General features: G+C 33.0%; 1 protein-coding gene across 2 annotated transcripts; it reads left to right on the top strand.

The window, feature by feature from the left end:
* The first annotated feature begins 6,873 nt into the window (after nt 1-6,873).
* LOC107854913 (pheophytinase, chloroplastic) lies at nt 6,874-11,424 on the top strand. 2 transcript variants are annotated; one of them, XM_016699908.2, is made up of 6 exons: nt 6,874-7,090; nt 8,264-8,993; nt 9,840-10,066; nt 10,365-10,556; nt 10,657-10,813; nt 11,033-11,424. In XM_016699908.2, exons 2-6 carry the CDS (start codon nt 8,292-8,294, stop codon nt 11,261-11,263), a joined length of 1,509 nt encoding a protein of 502 aa, XP_016555394.1. In that variant the 5' UTR covers nt 6,874-7,090; nt 8,264-8,291; the 3' UTR covers nt 11,264-11,424. The 2 variants fall into 2 exon arrangements, with proteins under 2 accessions (XP_016555394.1, XP_016555395.1); XM_016699909.2 differs by lacking the exon at nt 6,874-7,090 and adding an exon at nt 7,093-7,638.
* Nucleotides 11,425-18,611: the final 7,187 nt, after the last annotated feature.

Here is an 18,611-nt window from a genome sequence, read left to right as displayed (position 1 = left end):
AACTTATAATATATATATATATAGACACACACATGTGTGTGTATAAGTGATATGGATATTATTATCATAAAAAAATAATTTTTTACTTATGCTTATTTTGAAAAGCAAAAAAACTACTACTACTTCTTTTTAAAAGCTTGCAAGTTTACTAAATATCTTTCTTTTTCAAAAAAATAGTTTTTTCTCAAAAAAAAATGCTTTTTCTGAGAAATAAGCAATGTCAAAAGACTAAAAGTCAAGAAGTCTAAAACAAAGCACGGTAAGGGAAAGATATATACACCTGCTTCATCACCATTCAAATTTCAACGTGATGATTTAATCTCAGCCATCTGATTTTCTCAACTATTACTGCTGTCAAAGGTCTATCTAGAAGGTTATAATATGTGTAAATATAGTAGGAATATTATTTATAATGCTAATACATGTAAATAAGGTAGGAATATTATTTATGATTCTAGTATGTGAAAATATGATCGAAATATTATTTTTTTGCTGTAGCTTTTTGTGTATAAATATGGTTAAAGATTGTCAATGAAAAATACAAGAAAACTTCGACTATTCTCTACCAATCTTCATTGTTTTTCCACACACACTTTGTACATATATATTTTCACAACTCCTCATTTTCTGCTATATGACCAAAATACTTCATATAAGGCACACGATTCAAGAGCAAAGATTTGATTTGTAACTTAAAGAAATTACTAAGAATATTAAAATGACGAAACGAGTGAAACTGATGAACAAAGGTATGGCTAAAAATAGGGCTGTTAATTGGGCCGGGCCAGGTCAACCCGGAACTGGACCATTATGTTTAGCCGGTTTGTGAGTCGGGTCCGGAACCGGACCAGATTAAACGGGCCGATTCGATTTCGGGTCCAACAGTAAATTTTACTAAAACACCCCGGGACTAGTCCACTAAATCTAACCTAGTCCAACCCACCTAAACCAGATCAAAACCGGTCCAAAATTCGGTCAAAACCCAAAAAAAAAAATTCTCCAATATACACTATATATACCCATCTATATACATTTTAAATACGTTAAACAATATATATACACTATATATATAGTATATAACATTTGAATTTAGAAAACATATAGTCATATACACATATACAATATTACACATGTAATCATGTATACAACTATACGTTACTTAAATTTATATACTACTCTAAATAAAACATATACTCCAAGATATATACTACAATATAATGATATATATACTAATTTACAAAACATATACACATGTATACTTTAGATATATACTACTTTAGAGCCTATAGAAGATATGTACACATATATACGCATCATTCAATATATATGTACTACTTTAAATAAAATATACTACGATATATACACACACTATATATATAGTTATATACTAATTTATAAAATATATACACATATATACGTTAAATATATACTACTTTAGAGTCTATATTCTACATATACACATATATACGTACCATTCAATATATGTACTACTTTAAAAAATATGCTCCAAGATATATACTACAATATAATGATATATATACTAATTTATAAAATATATACACATGTATACGTTAAATATATTCTACTTTAGAATTTATAGAAGATATATATACACATATATACGCATCATTCAATATATATGTACTACTTTAAATTAAATATACTACAATATACATACTACAATATATGCACACACTATATATATAGTTATATACTAATTTATAAAACATATACACATGTATACGTTAAATATATACTACTTTAGAGTCTATATTCTATATATACACATATATACGTACCATTCAATATATGTACTACTTTAAAAGATATGCTACAAAATATATACTACAATATAATGATATATATATTAATTTAAAAAACATATACACATGTATACGTTAAATGTATACTACTTTAGAGTTTATAGAAAATATATATGCATATATACGTACCATTCAATATATGTACTACTTTAAAAATATGCTACTTAATATAATAAATTAATAATACTTGATAGTAAATTAGTAATATACTAAAGCGAAGTATTTAATTTAAACTAGAAATTCAATTTAAATCATTAAATGGAAAAAATTACAAAGTAAGGACTAAAGAGTAAATGAATGTTTTATTTTATTAATTGCAAAATGATTCAAAATTTATAATGTACATGAATGAAAAATCTACAAAGTTCTCATCATTTTTTCCAACTCATCAATGTTAATATTAACGGGAACTTGCATAGGATAGTCAGAGTCAATGGGGGCAAAATCATGCATTAGACTTGATTCTACTGAGTTCTCCCTTGAAGTCATAATTTCTTCAAGTTTTTGTTCGTCGTTCGACTCCACCTCCATTCCTTGATTTCTTCTTTCTGCTCTAATCCAATCCCTAATGCAAACTAGAACATTCATAGCATTGCTTCCCGAGGAGTGACGGTTGTCTCCAAGCTGTTGTCGTCCCTGACTAAAAGTGTTCTCCGATGCAACGGTTGACATTGGAACATTCAATATATCTCTAGCTAATCTTGAAAGCACAGGATATTGTGTTTCATTATTCCTCCACAAATCCAACGTGTTGATCCTTCGTTTGCAATCCTCTATCGGCGTTCGAAGATAATACTTAAGCTCTTCCCGATAAGTTGTTGTGTAAGCTCCCGTCTCAACACTGTTTCGATAATTTAAATCATAAAAGTAATTAGGAAAATTACTATGTGCCGGCCTTTTAGAAGATGATGGCTCCTCGGGAGCATAAGGAGCGACAGTTGGAGTGATATTTGTCGGTACAGCTAAATCAAGTAAATCAGCATAATGGTTATATAATTTATCTATGTAAGCGTTCGCATCAGTCATAGCCATCCACAAATCTGGTTGTTTTTGTTCTCCAGCATCAGAATCATTGTTAGTATTTAGCTCTAAGTTAGAATAAATAAGAATACTAAAGTGACACATAGTAGTATATTTCATACAAGGATTTAGCATAGCACCAACCAAGTAAATAGGGGGAATCAAAAAAAAATATTTTTAAAATTTAGCAAACATAGCACCAACAGCTTCTTTGTAACCTTTTTATTTTTATATTCTTTGTTCAAATCAGAAATATCGGCTATCTATACTAAAATATTACAAACAATAGGATAATAAGCAACGGAAAATTCAACCGTAGCTATATAAATTTTTTCCAAAAACTTAGCTAGATCGTCAATTACAACTCAATCAGAATCATGTAGCATACATTCATCCAAATGAACCACAATGTTGGTTAAAAGTTAGTGTAATAGGAACTCTATATTTATGACAAGTTTTTAAAAAATCATACATAGCATTTCATCTAGTATCACATTCTTCAGGCATCAATATCGGTGCAAGTCCATTTTGTTCACATTTAACTTTAAATTCTCTAATTCTCTTTCTTCGATAATTTCCTTGAATAAAACCAACAGCAAGCCGAATTTTTTCAATATAAAGCTCAAAAAACTTAAAACCATCTCTTACAATTAAATTATATATATGACAAGCACACTTAACATGAAATATTTCAGGTAACAGCGGAGATAGCTTAGATTTTAACTTTGTAACAACAGTCTTGTTAGAAGCATTATCAAAGGCAATACATAAGATTTTATTTTCAGTACCATAAATTTCTGTAACTTTAGCAATCGAATCAGCAATAAAATCTCCAGTTTACGATCTTCATCATACAAAAAAGTTAGAATACGTTTTTGCATAACAAAATTACTATCTATCTAGTGACAAGTAATGGTTAAATAATTATTTTTATTAACAACACGATCAAGATCAGAAGTTAAAGCCATTCTACATTGAATATTTTTTAACAATATAGATAAATAAAAATAATATTGTGAATGAAGTCTAAAAATATCAGCCCGACAAGTACTTCTGGGAATACCATTAAACATAGGATTATAAATTACTTAAATATAATGAATAAAAACATCAGAAGAAGGAAAACTGAAAGACAAACAACCCACAGCTACCATTTTTGCTATTTCTTCATGGTCCCTCAATTTATTATACTTTTTAATTACCTATCGGTTGTTGGGTCCATTCCAGTTTGTGTTGGCCCACCAACATCCTGACCACCTTTTACAATAAATAACTCTCTTTCGTGATTATCACTTATATGTCTCATTAACGTACCCGTACATCCTTGCTTGCCTCCGCTTTATGCTTATATATTTATTGACAAATATTGCATTGCACCTCAGTATCTGATATACGTGTAAAAAATTATCATGCAATACTAGTTGTTTTACGAGCTATTGGGGGCGGGGAGGACGAGGAGGGCGATTAACCGATCAGATCTAATATTAGCATTTCCTACTGTGGGTGTCTCACCAATATTTTCATCATCTTCATCTAAATCAACCGCATCTACTTCATTTTCTTCTTCTAGACCTTAATTTTTTTTAGCTTCTACATAATCCATATCGTGAGTACCTACACCTACTTCTTCCTCAAAAGGTTGACTAAGTGGTACCAGAGGCGGAGGCACACGAGTATATCTACTACTTGAACTACCTCTACCGCCAGTAATTTGCTTTTTACTACCACTATCACTTCCGGGACAAAAAAATTTTACACTTTTAGTGGCGAGGTTTCTTAATTTATCCATAATATAAATCAAACTAAAAAAAATTAAAATACACAAATATAATAAAATTAAATATTCAACAATTAATACATTAATTAAAAATTAAAAGTAAGAGATGTAACGACAATACCAAATTTTGGAAGTATCCGAAGGTTGCGACTTTAGAAAATTCTATTCGTACTTTGTAATCGCAAAATTAAAAAATTAAATTGAGTACTTTAGGAAATATATAGAATATTTGAATTTTGAGAATTGAGATTTGAGAGAATGAAAATTGTGTGAAAAATGATTTGAAAATGTAGGGTATTTATAGAAATTTTTTTGGATTTTAAAAAATATTTTAATTGAATTTTATTTTTAATTTAAAATGGCCAATTAGCCTTTTTTGGTGCCCAAACGGTAATATGGCCGTTGGGCCCAACGGGTCAAATGGCTCAAACGGTCAAAAATAATTTTTTTTTTTTAAAACACTAAACATGCCGATTAACCTGTGGGTCTAGACCGGATTTGATCCGAGCCGAGTTAATTAGGCCCGTGGATCGATCAGATCGGATCATATCGAGTCGAACTGCTATGGTGGGCCAAGTTGGGCCAGGTCAAATCGGCCTGTTTGACAGGTTTAGCTAAAGTTATCACTGTAGGATAAAGAAAAAAAAATATATGTATAAGATGGCTCATAAAATAAACGAGGGTGTTTTCTAGATATTTTTATGGTCCCCCAATATAATTTTACTTGAAGATTGATAAATTTAAGTTCACCAACTATATATGCCGTGTAAGTTTCTCACTTTGCCTTTGAATTTTCCACTTTGATGTGGCTCCTACGTACATACAATCCGCATCGATCGTTCTTGATCGAGTTGGCTTTTGGAATTTTGAGTTACAATCTCTAATTTGATCAAAATATTATTCGAAGAATAACACTTAAAATGTGTTTGTTATAAAGATAACTTTTTTTTTTTGAAAAAAAGTTCTGCAGAACATTCAAGGAATCGGAAGTATTAGGTGATTTTTTTTTTACTTGTCCTAGTTTCGATGAAGCTACATGAAAACGGCAGAGCTCAACAAACATCATGATCATTAAAAAAAAAGTTATAAGAAAAAAAAGTAATTGTTTAATATTTGATAAAGAAGTAACAAAATATTATTTCAAGATTTTTTTTTTAAATTTAAATATATTAAGCTATTCAAACATGAGAGTATGAGAGTAGGGACAAGAGCATGTGATACGAACAAATTACAGAAACTAGAAATTGATATATGGAAAGTAAAGAGATCATCCATGAAAGATAAAATTACACACAAGAAGAAGCACTAATTAAGAATAAAAAAATATATTAAATCTTAATATCCTTAATTATAAGTTTAATCTCGCACTCAACTAATAAGGTGATTAAGAGGAATTGAATGCCCTCAAACTCATACGTTTCTAAGCCAAAGTTCACCATAAATTAAGAAAATAAACTAAGTTAACAAGTATTTCTAGCCTTGCGGGGATGATTGGAATGAGAGCTATCGAGAGTAAGGTTGGGATGAAGAATGAGCAAGAAATAATTAGTGGTATAAAATACTACTCATCAAATGTTTTCCCTATTATAATTAATTATTTTTCTCAATTTATTATGAAACTTATTTTGAAAGAAAGTATTTTCTGAAAAGTATTAAAATTATTTTCTTAAAATATATCCAACCTCCTCCTTCAACTCGCCGTAAAAGTAAAAATGTCAATATAACTAAAAACAATTTCTAATTAATTAATCCCTAATTATAAATCATTATACCAACAACTTTGAAGACCGACCACGTGGTGCTCCTGTATTGACTACACCAATTCGTTACGTTACGTGTACTCCATCTTTTCCTTTTCTTCCTTTCCCACCTCCCTTCAATTACTAATTTCTCACTATACAGCTCTAAATTTTGCATTATTACATACAATTTTTTCTACAAATTAACATATATTTAATTCCTCACATAAACAATAATAACAGAGAAACAGTGTTTATTTTTTATAATTATATTTTGCTTTACTATTGATATTTTCACTTGTTCGGGATTAAACTTTAATTTTGCTATATATTTTATGTTATTATTACAAAATATACGTTAATACGTGAACATGATCTCTCATAATCACTCACAAATTAAATAAAAGGAAATACATAAATAATTTTTTGATCAATATCTTAGGTGTAAAAATAATAATATCATAAAATTTAAAACAAAGTATATAAAAAGTTACAAAATAGAATTTTTCGTTTTGTTAAATATTCTCTTTTTTTTTTTTCTTGGGTTTCTAATTAGAAGCCATGTTTTAAAGCACTCTCTTGTCTGGACACTAGAGTAATGTAGAAATATATAACTAACAGTCTCCAACTGAATTACATAAAATGAAAAAAAGCAACTCTAAAACCCCATATTCTCTCCTAGACTCTTGGAGATTTTGCTGATAAATATATCTTTCAAAACTGATCAAAAGGTAATATAATATTTAATTCCCTCTTTCTTGTTTCGTTTTTCCCTTATGCAACGAAAGCAAGTTCTGTTTATGTTTTCCTTTTTTATTGGTTAGTCATACAGTAATTGATAAATTGGTGGTGTTTAAGTTTAGTAAGTCGGCTTAGGCTTTCTTTCTAGTTTGTTTTTACCACAAGGAATTGTGAAAAAAAAATTGTTCTTTTGGATTATTAGTTTTTGGTTTACTATGATAGCTTCTGTTGGGTGTTTGAGTTCAAGAGTTGTGTGTTGTGAAGAATTTCCAATTAAGCTGAAGAAGGTTAACAGTGGTGTCTGGCCAGCTCAACATGTATTGGGTAACTCTGTTTGAACAGAAGGGAAGTAATTACCTAATGTTTTTTTTGTCTCTACTAGGGTTTGAACCCTGAAGAAGGTTATTCCAGTTATATTTCATGAGTGATTTAGTAGAATGAGAGGATTAAACAAATAGTTGCTTAGGTTCTTGGTTTGATCTGCCAGATCAGGCTGATCTGTCCTCTCAGAATCTGGATTCGGGATTTGAAGTTTATGGTGCGGGATTCTAGCCCTTTGAGTTACTTATTTCTAAATTAATAATTGTATTTAATCATGACAAATATATGGTTTGAACCAAAGTAAATGGTTTCTGCATAACTCGTATCCTCAAATGTATACTCTGCCACTGACCCCCTAGTACGCAGATGGACGAATCCAAGCTCATATTTGGGTTGATGTTATAGTTATAAATGTGTTTAAATCAAGAAAAAAGGAGATGGAATTATATCCTTTTGTACTATAGCCAGACTAATTGAGCTCTATGAAGTGATATTAGAGGTGAAGAAGTAAATTACTGCTCCCTTTGTCTGGTTTTGAGTTGACACGAACATTTCAATCTCGTGGTCTTAAACTAAAAAGATGTGGAATGTACCAAAACGTCCTTTAATCATATGATCTTGTAAATGACATATAGAAAGTTAGAACTAAAGAGTCCTCAAAAAAGGTGAGAGACATTTTTTGTTGAAATGGACCAAAAAAGAAAGTAAGACAAACAGATCGAAAAGGAGGTAGTATCATTCTATGGACCTTTTTCTTGAGTTGAATGCATTGATATCCTGTATTTTAATTATTCTTTGATAGCAATCTAAATGCTTGATTTCCAATACATTCTTGATTTCAGGTATTCATTTTGGAAAGCTGACTCCAGGATGGAAATTTGTTCTTTATCTTTGACACCCTATTACTGTGTTGTAAATGTTAGACAGAATGTGATTGGAAAATGCCTAATTTCAAATCAGGCAATGTTTCCCATACTAAAAGCAAGAAGGTTGTGTTCTGGTTTAGATGTTTATGGTGTAACGAAAAAGAGGAACCGGAGATTTTGCACTATCGCTACTCTAAAGGGGTTTGACGGTGTTGAAAGCTATAACTCAGATATGCTAAATGGGCAAGTCGGTACCCAAGATTTGACTGGTAGAGGTAAATCAGTACCAAAGGTTATGATTCCTAGTTTACCTAATGAAACTAAAGGTGACACTGTTGCTGAAATCGATAGCTGTTTGTGGGAATGGAAGCCGAAGCTGAATGTTCATTATGAGAAATCTGGATGTCAAAATGTGAACTCCGCACCAATACTTTTTCTTCCTGGTTTTGGTGTTGGTTCCTTTCACTATGAAAAGCAACTAAAGGATCTTGGTCGTGATTACAGAATATGGGCATTAGATTTTATTGGACAGGGAAAGTCATTACCTTGTGAGGATCCAACTTCGCAATCCAAAAGATTAGATGAATCAGAAGGTGATGGAAACAATGTTCTCTGGGGTTTTGGAGATGAAGCGGAACCTTGGGCAAAAGAACTTGTCTATTCTGCTGACTTATGGAGGGACCAAGTACGCTATTTCATTGAAGAGGTACAGTTTGTATCTTTGTCATTGTGTTTTTTTTTGAAAGTGGTTGATCTGCAGATTAAGCATTGTCATCAATATATTGCTAGCTTTTTAAATACATGTTCCTTCGGAATTACTCTGCCTCAGAACGAAGGCTAATTAATGTATATAACTTCCTTTTCTATTTCAATTCATTTGCCTAGTATTCTTCAGAGAAAATGAGACTATACATATTCACATAAGGTTTACAAGCACGTTACCACCCCGGTACAGTCGATGACAATTTGCTATAGTATGTCAGGCTACCGCTCCTTGGCGCTACTTATCTATGTATTTTGTTTGACTTGTGTGTGGCTATGTCTTCATTTAGTTCGTATCTCAGATTCAAGGTAGGCATGTCTTGTATCACCTTTCTAGGTTCTAGGTTGTGGTATAACACATTGATTCCTCTAAACTGGTTGTCTGGTACATTGGGTCGCCCGGGCCTTACAGTTACTATTTGTGGTGTTTGTTCAAGTTGGCTATACCTAGGTCTGAATCAATTCAATCAATGATGACACAAGTCAAAGCTCGTAAATTTTACTGGACAACACTATGGTATTTGTTTTCTATTCTTTGGAAGATAATTACAGTGATCATCATGCGTAATGTTTCTCGGATGTTCTTTTTCCTGCCCTTAAACCATTTTTTGTTTATACCCAAATGGATATTCTGGAAAGTTTCATATTATTTGACTAAACAGTTAATTATTATGGTACAATGGGCTTCTCTGAAGTTTCAAAGTTATTGATTGGTTAAGTTCGAGTGATTGTTTTAGAATAATATTGATCATGAGGAACAGATTATAAACTTGTATCTTTGATGATGCAGGTTATTAAAGAACCAGTCTATATAGTGGGAAATTCACTTGGTGGATATGTTGCGCTCTACTTTGCAGCATGCTACCCTCAATTGGTGAAAGGTGTAACCTTGCTGAATGCGACGCCTTTTTGGGGATTTCTTCCTAATCCTATTAGATCTCCAAGATTATCTAGATTGTTTCCATGGGCCGGGACTTTTCCTCTGCCCTCCAATATCAGAAAACTCACAGAACTTGTGTAAGTGGCCATGACTTACTCTTTTGACTATGCAGTTTCCTAAGCCTATAAACTTATATACCGAATAAGAGGATCTTCTTCTTGCCAGTAATACAGTTTATATTGATTTAGCGTTAAGACCATGACCAAATGATGTGTTGTTACATTTTGCAACTCATGCTGAAAAGATGCATCGTTCTTGGATAATTTGATGTTCTTTCATCATTATTAGAGGAACATCATGCCGTGTTTCCATGCTTTTGGTTTTTGTCTGGCACTCAAAACTTATCCCTCTATACGCTTCATTATGCTTTTCTAGATGGCAGAAAATTAGTGCTCCCGAGAGTATTGCAGAGGTGCTTAAACAAGTTTATGCTGATCATACCACAAAAGTGGATAAAGTTTTCTCTAGTATTCTTGAGGTAACAGAACACCCTGCAGCAGCAGCAGCCCTTGCCTCAATAATGTTCGCTCCTCGGGGACAACTAGGTTTTAAAGAGGCACTGTCTGGGTAGGTAAAACAAGTAGTGACACAGCCTCACTTGGCTTGCATATGTTTTCTTGTACTATTACTATTGCAAAGCTGAAATCTTCCACCTTGCTATTTTTAGGTGTCGAATGAACAATGTGCCCCTCTGTCTCATATATGGGAAAGAAGACCCTTGGGTAACGCCTATTTGGGGTTTACAAGCGAAACGCCAATTCCCTGAAGCTCCATATTATCAGATTAGTCCAGCTGGACACTGTCCCCATGATGAAGTCCCAGAGGTAAGCCGTCTTACTTAGCCATACATCTATCTGGTTTTGACATTCGATCTTGTCTGTCAAACGTGCTTTCTCATTGTTACCATCTCTTCACTTTCTGTTCAAACTATGTATACATAATGCAGAAAAGCTTAAACATGATATTTGATCGTACTCGTTCAAGGCCACACTGGCTCAACATTTTGGTTTGGCCTCTAAACTATAATGATATTACATGTGCAGATTGTGAATTATTTGCTGCGCGGATGGATCAAGAACATTGAATCTGATAATTCAGTTGCATTGCCTCTTCTAGATTATCCAGAAAGCATTGAATACGACGTTGTCAAAGAATTGGAATTTGTTCGCCAAGGAATGAAAAGATCAGTAAAAGTGCAATTTTATGGATCAGTGACTTCTCAATGGGAGAGGCTTGGCATGTTTCTAAAATCTAGATTCCAATATGGAGTTTAACTCTCCATAATTGCACATAACTTTTTTCATTTTTTTGTGCGCATAGATTACGCATATTGTGTGATAAATCCCCACAGTGTTCATGGGTTACATAACAATTTAGCAATGTAAATTATAATTAGGTCAACATATATAAAAGAAAAATCTCATTCCTTGATTAATTTTGCTTATCATTGACCAAAATGTCAATCCCATGGAAACTCTTGTTTGTTAAAAATCATTAAAATGACTAAATATATCTTTTTTCTAGTCTTTGTTATTCGGGGAAGATCAGAATTGTTCGACAAGGATTACTATAACAATTAAATTAATTTCTTTCTCCTAGCATAATCTTTTAATCTTATGTTCATTCATTACTGTTAAGAATTCGTGCCCTACTGATTATCTTATTTTTGCCTAACTGTTGCTTATCGATGGAACGGATTGTCTGACGTGTTTCAAGTAAAGAACACAATGATTTTTACGTAGAAAACACCCGGCTCAAAAAGGTGTAAAAAAAATCACGATCTGTACCTCTACAGGATTTAACCCCAACTTCACTAAATAACTCTAAGCCTCAACAACGACTGATTATAAAACTCTTGTAACCAACAAATAGGAATTATAAACTCTAATCCTTATAACTCAACAACTAGGAATTATAACTCTAATTCCTTTGACTCAACATCTAGGAATTATAAACTCTAATTCCTAACTACACACATACCTCCCAAAGTATCCTTTCCCAAAGTCTCTGAGTTTTTCCCAACTCGAAGAGTAGCTCCTAATTCAGTTTATAACACACTGAAACTAATATTACATCAATAGTTTAAACATAATGAACAACTTTATAAATCAAAGCTAAGACTCTTAGCTGGATTCTATACTTAGGACCAGGTTCTTCAATGTGTTTCTTCAGTGATTGAGTAGCACTTCGTGAAGTCAATCTGTCGATTTTGCTTTTCTGCTTTGTAAGTGCGTGAGTTATTCTGAATAATACATCTTCTATTTAAGCACAGCTCTCTAAAGAGTCATTCTTTATTTTAAACTCCTCCTTTAATCAAAACTCTCATTGCATAGAATTCTACTTCAAGTGAGACTCCTTCGTCAATTCCAACTCTTGTCTCCTTAGTGTTGTAGTCAAACTCCAACTCTCCAAAGAGTCCTTCAAATTATATGTTTTGCATAAAATTCTGCAATTTTCAGATTCTTTCTCCTTCTACACATAAGACTCTTAAAAATATGCTCAAAAGTGAAACTCCTTCTTCACATAGGACTCCTCTTTCAACTCAACTTGTTTTCCCTTATCATCAAGTGTTTGAATCAAATTCAACTTGTTCTATTTCTCACTTGATCATTAAGTTGAAGTTTTCAGTTGCACTGATTTAACTCATTCTGATTTTTAATTATTTATACCGTAGACTGTACTCCTGAACTTGTCGGATCAGTGGAACATATCTATCAACTTGTTTCATTCATATTGTCATTCATCAAAACTGCAAGGTTCCAACAAATTTCCCTTTTTTATGATGACAAACCTCTTGTCTTTGTGCATTCAAACATCTTCACTTGTAGGCACTAAAGTATAAAACACTAGAATGAAACAAGTTAGTCAATGAGTTATAAACATTACACAACCCTCTTATTTTCCCCCTTTTGGTATCATCGAAAACCATTTCAATGCAATAATATACTAGCCAAAGTGATTTGTTATGCTATTCATGGCCACTGGGGCTATCAGCAAAATAATCAGACAAAGACTTTAGCCATCATAGTAATGTATTAAAGAGAGCAAAAATATGAGTCAATTTAGCAAAGATAACCATTCCATTTAACTACCAGAGCATGTTCCACATTAAACCTAAGCTAGTACTGAACAAAGAAAAACAACTGAGCATTAAAAAGGTATAAAAGTGGGACATGGCTAAGGATAAGAATAGTGAGGAGCTAATGAGGAAGGTGGAACAGGTGTTATCAACTGTGTCAATTGACGAATGACTTCAACATTTTCATCCCTTTCTCAATCAAGGTCAAGCTTCAAAGTCATGATCCTAGCCTGAAGGACCACTTATTCCGCTTCATGATTGTCAGATGCAGCTTCTAGTTTAGAATTTATCTCAGCTAAATCATTTTTCTTATCTTTTTTTTTTTGCAATGAGTTTTAGCCCTTCTTATTGAATCAGGTAGAGCAACATGATTCATTTGTTGAAAAACATCCATTGTTGTTTGAAAAGTCAAACCTAAACTAAGACTGAGAAATCCTAAAAGATCTGAGCCAATTAAGAACTAAAAGGGAGAGCATGTCCCTTTTCATTCTTCAGAAACATATGCTGCATGTGATTGATGATCAAGCTTGGCAAATCCATGGTACAAAACTGATATTTTGGTTGAGAAAGACGAAGAATTTCTGGTGTAGGATTAACACATTTGTGCACACCCATTTAGAGAGAATCAAATAAAGTTTGATCAACTAATTCATTAGCTTTATTAGACAATGAGAGGATGAAGTGTGTGGAATTGAACAGGTGTGCTCAACTGTTTCAACTTAGACAGCCTATGCTTATGTCAGTGTAGAACATACTTGATAAGAAGAACTTTGTGGTTACAATTGCTTGCTTGTACCTATTTTTCTGCACAATCTAATACAAAATTAGGTTAGAAAAGTTAAAAATCTAGAATTGGGACACACAACTAAATGTGCAAAACTGAATAGAATTACTTTTTAGCTAATAAGATAAGAAGACAAATGATTATTCTAGTCAATCATTGAGGGGAGTTCATGCAATTTTAATCATCCCCAAGTCTAACTTATTCATTTCAAAATGCTCTCTACTTAGTGCCTTTGGTGCTTCTCCAATCAATTAAGTAACCTACATAGTCAATATTTTTATAGCCCTCAAGAGTAAAATTATTTTCATTTGAATACCATAGTCTCAAGCCATTGATTCTCATGAGATATCTCAAGATTCTTGTGACAACACAAATTCTTATGAATTACCAACAAAATTATCATTAGCTTATGTTGGTGTTATTGATGCATCAATTTTTTGATTTGTTGTTCTCTCTGTCAATATGCCCTTAGTCTGTACAACAGTTGAACCAGGTGGTACAACATGTTCCTGTGCATGCTCATTAGTTTCACAGTCGTCCTCTTTTTTCATTTTTTTAAAATCTCTCTTGCTTTCCCCTTACACGAGCACTACAAATCTGGCCATCTTTCAAATGATCCATTCCCCCTTTAAATGTGGTGAGTGAAAGAAACTTTATTTTCTTCTAGTTTTATGCCTTGAATAAGCTTTATCCATGTATAAATTTTGCTTGCCTCTTTTCACTCTCACCTGCAAAACAAATTAGGGGTTAACTTTAGGCACCCAGACAAGCTTGGGTCATTTCTTATGAGAAAAAGAATGTATGAGGTTCCTTCTAGCCCATCGAGGTAACAGGTTATGTGACCTGTTTCTCTGACCAGATTTGACCTTCTTGTTAACTTGTGCTAACATGGAATCAAATCTTTTTGCTAGGCTTATGCTTCTTGATTTGCTTTTTGCTGCAACTAGACATTCAGTGGTTGGATGCCCCTGGTTACCACAAATATAACACAGATCTTTAATAGCATTAGAACTTTTATAAAAGCCCAACCCAGCCTGCCTTTTCATTGTGAGTTCTTTGACCTAACTTATGAACAATTCTTGAAGAATGTGTCCATCTATTAGCTCTTTCAAGATCAAGTTTCAATTTAGAAACTTTTTGACTCAATTGACTAACCTTTTCTTTTTCACAAAAGTATTCATGTTTAATCTCAGTCAATTCTGACTCAATTTTTTCTTGTTCCTCACTTTTGACCTTTTTTTTCCTTTTTTTAGAAAAAGTCAGTTTCAAGATTTCAGATTTGAGGGTCAGGTTTGATGAATCAAGTCTGCTAACCTGTTCCTTAAGAGTGTAGTTTTTCTTTTCGACAGTGTTCTTACAAGTTTCTAGATCAATAAAATCAAACTTGAGACTTGCAAGATTGTTGAATAACTCATCCCTATCAGAAATTAATTCTTGAAAATCATCAATTAGAGCACTCATTAAGGAAATAAGTTTTGTTTTAGAAAATAAATGCAAATTTTCTTTAAGTTCAAGTATACTTACCTCAGAAGCATCATCTTCTTTCTCCAAGTCTGAATCTCCAAGAGCCATGAGTGTTGCTTCATCAACTTCATCATCATCTAAGTCAAATCCCCAAGCTGCTACCATTGCATATTCTTCCCTCTTTTTGATTTTTTCTTTCAATTCATTTTCAGCCCTTTCCTTTCTCCATTCTATTTCCCAGACAGGACAATCCTTGATATGATGATCAGTCTTACCATACTTGTAGCATCCATTTAGATTGTCATTTGACCATTTCTTGCTACCTGTTCCCTTCTTCTTTTTGAAGAATTTGCTGAAGTTCTTAACTATAAAGGCAATTTGTTGTTTATCAAGTTTAATTTCTTCATCACTGTAAGATGCCTTCAGAGCTAAGGTATCCTCAGGGGCAGCTAGCACTTTAGTTCCATCAATTTCCGTTTCATAAGTTCTTAAATTCCCCACTAATTCATCCAGGGTCATGCCTGCAAGATCCTTATTTGCTTCCCTGATTGCAGTCACCTTAACAATCCACTTTGATTTTGGTAATACCCTCAGTACCTTCTCGACTTGTTCTTCTTCAGATATAGCTTTTCCTAAAGAGGTCAGCTCATTTGTTAAGGCAGTAAGCCTTGTCATCATCTCATGTAAGGTTTCATTCTCCTTCATCTTAAATGCCTCATACTCAGTGAAGAGAAGAGAAATTCTAAATTTTCTTACTTGAGATGCGCCTTCATGAGCATTTACTAGAGCATCCCAAATTTGCTTAGCAGTGGTGCATGTTAATACCTTGTTGTATTCAGCAGGTCCTAATCCACAGATCAAAATATTTTTGGTCTTAGCATTTTTCTTTAATGCCATTAAGTCATCAAGAGTGAATTTACGTCTTACTTTCTTGACCTGTTTCCCATCTTCTAACTTTATTGGAATAGTAGGACCATCAGTGATCCTATCCCATAACTCGTAGTCTTTCCCTTGAATGAATGTTTCCATCCTAGCTTTCCACCAAATGAAGTGAGAACCATCAAAGAGTGGAGGTCTAATAGTGGATTGACCTTCACTGTGACCAGTAGGTGGTACGGAATTCATCATACTAATCTTTGTCTTAGGTGCTAGCCATTTTTAAGATAACCTCGCTCTGATACCACTTGTTAAGAATTCGTGCCCTACTGATTATCTTATTTTCATCTAACTGTTGCTTATCGATGGAACGGGCTGCCTGACGTGTTCCAAGGAAGTAGTAAAACAGAAAATAAAGAACACAATGATTTTTACGTGAAAAATACTCGGCTCAAAAAGGTGTAAAAAAAATCACGACCTGTACCTCTATAGGATTTAACCCCAACTTCACTAAATAACTCTAAACCTCAACAACGACTGATTATAAAACTCTTGTAACCAACAAATAGGAATTATAAACTCTAATCCTTAAAACTCAACAACTAGGAATTATAACTCTAATTCTTTTGACTCAACAACTAGGAATTATAAACTCTAATTCCTAACTACACACATACCTCCCAAGGTATCCTTTCCCAAAGTCTCTGAGTTTTTTCCAACTCGAAGGCTAGCTCCAAATTCAATTTATAACACACTGAAATTAATATTACATCAATAGTTCAAACACAATGAACAACTTTAAAAATTAATGCTAAGACTCTTAGCTGGATTCTATACTTAGGACCAGGTTCTTCAATGTGTTTCTTTAGTGATTTAGTAGCACTTCGTGAAGTCAATCTGTCGATTGTGCTGTTCTGCTTTGTAAGTGCATGAGTTATTCTGAATAATACATCTTCTATTTAAGCACAGTTTCCAAAGAGTCATTCTTTATTTTAAACTCCTCCTTTAATCAAAACTCTCATTGAATAGAATTCTACTTCAAGTAAGACTCCTTCTTCAATTCCAACTCTTGTCTCCTTAGTATTGTAGTCAAACTCCAACTCTCCAAAGAGTCCTTCAAATTATATGTTTTGCATAAACTTCTGCAATTTTCAGATTCTTTCTCCTTCTACACATAGGACTCTTAAGAATATGCTCAGAAGTGAAACTCCTTCACATAGGACTCCTCTTTCAACTCAACTTGTTTTCCCTTATCATCAAGTGTTTAAATCAAATTCAACTTGTTATATTCCCCACTTGATCAGTAAGTTGAAGTTTCCAGTTGCACTGCTTTAACTCATTCTGATTTTTAATTATTTATACCGTAGACTGCACTCCTGAACTTGTCGGATCAGTGGAACATGTATATCAACTTGTTTCATTCATCAAAACTCCAAGATTCCAACAATTACCGTAGTTATCCTAGAATACAATATTTTCACCATATCTTTTACTCTTGTATTTGTCAAGAAATGCTTTTGAAAAAGTCTTTTTTAGTCGAGAATTTGTTAAAAACAGTCTCTCTACTTCACAAGGCTAGGTAAGGTCTCTCTGAACCCTGCTTGAGAGATCTCATTGAATATGTCGTTGTCGCTACTTATTTTAGTTCTTGCACATATCACAACTAATCCGCCAAGTAGCCTGCCCAATCCACACATGAAAAGCAGCCAAGTTAGCCCTTCATCCCCCAAAAGTAGAAGCAAATCAGCTCACTCTTCCAAATGAAGGTCAAACCATATTGTTACATGCGTCATTCACTAGTTTGTCTTCTTTCAGCTATGCTACAAGAATACGCAAACTCTGATCCCACACGATGGCCTTACACTTGCCACATATTTCTAATTACCAAAATTTTGAAAGTCTGGTTTACCACATAATTTTGAGCTAGTTTAGACACACGTCTTAGAATCAGTTAGTGCACCATTTTCAACTTAACTGATACATTCCAAAAGCTAATCCAATTGCAACAGTATAGAAAGAAAATTTCACCAAGTACCTTGGGAGCCAAACTTGTTCTTGTTTCATTTCATAAGATGATAATTGACAGAAAACAGAGTTTTAAAACATTGAAGAGATCGTATGCTATAGTGATGGCAGGAAAAGAGAATAGAAAATGAGTGCATTTTATATTTGATAATAAGGAAAATATCACATTACGAGGTCAGTTTCATGAAAAGTTTAAGCACGATCGATTCGTCTGCAATCCGTTTCAGTTACTCAGTGAATTTGATTTGGCACAAAGTTAAAAGAAGTAAACAGGACTTAAACTTTGTAATCTTGAATTAAAATATGTAAATGAACCGCTGCACTATTTAACTATTTAACCTGTCATATGAAAAGTAAGAAAGATTGAAAAAGTTGCCAAAAGAAAGTCACTGTT

The sequence above is a fragment of the Capsicum annuum genome, chromosome 1, assembly GCF_002878395.1.
Source record: "Capsicum annuum cultivar UCD-10X-F1 chromosome 1, UCD10Xv1.1, whole genome shotgun sequence".
Taxonomy (NCBI): Eukaryota; Viridiplantae; Streptophyta; class Magnoliopsida; order Solanales; family Solanaceae; genus Capsicum; species Capsicum annuum.
The sequence above is the reverse complement of the archived record's forward strand: the minus strand, read 5'-3'. Positions and strand labels throughout refer to the sequence as shown.

What these genes read in the sequence shown, in the direction of transcription:
- LOC107854913 (XM_016699908.2), top strand. Translation starts at nt 8,292, where the DNA reads ATGGAAATTTGTTCTTTATCTTTGACACCCTATTACTGTGTTGTAAAT. An exon ending in TACGCTATTTCATTGAAGAG is followed by an intron (nt 8,994 to 9,839) that starts GTACAGTTTGTA and finishes TTGATGATGCAG; the next exon opens with GTTATTAAAGAACCAGTCTA. An exon ending in CCCATGATGAAGTCCCAGAG is followed by an intron (nt 10,814 to 11,032) that starts GTAAGCCGTCTT and finishes TTACATGTGCAG; the next exon opens with ATTGTGAATTATTTGCTGCG.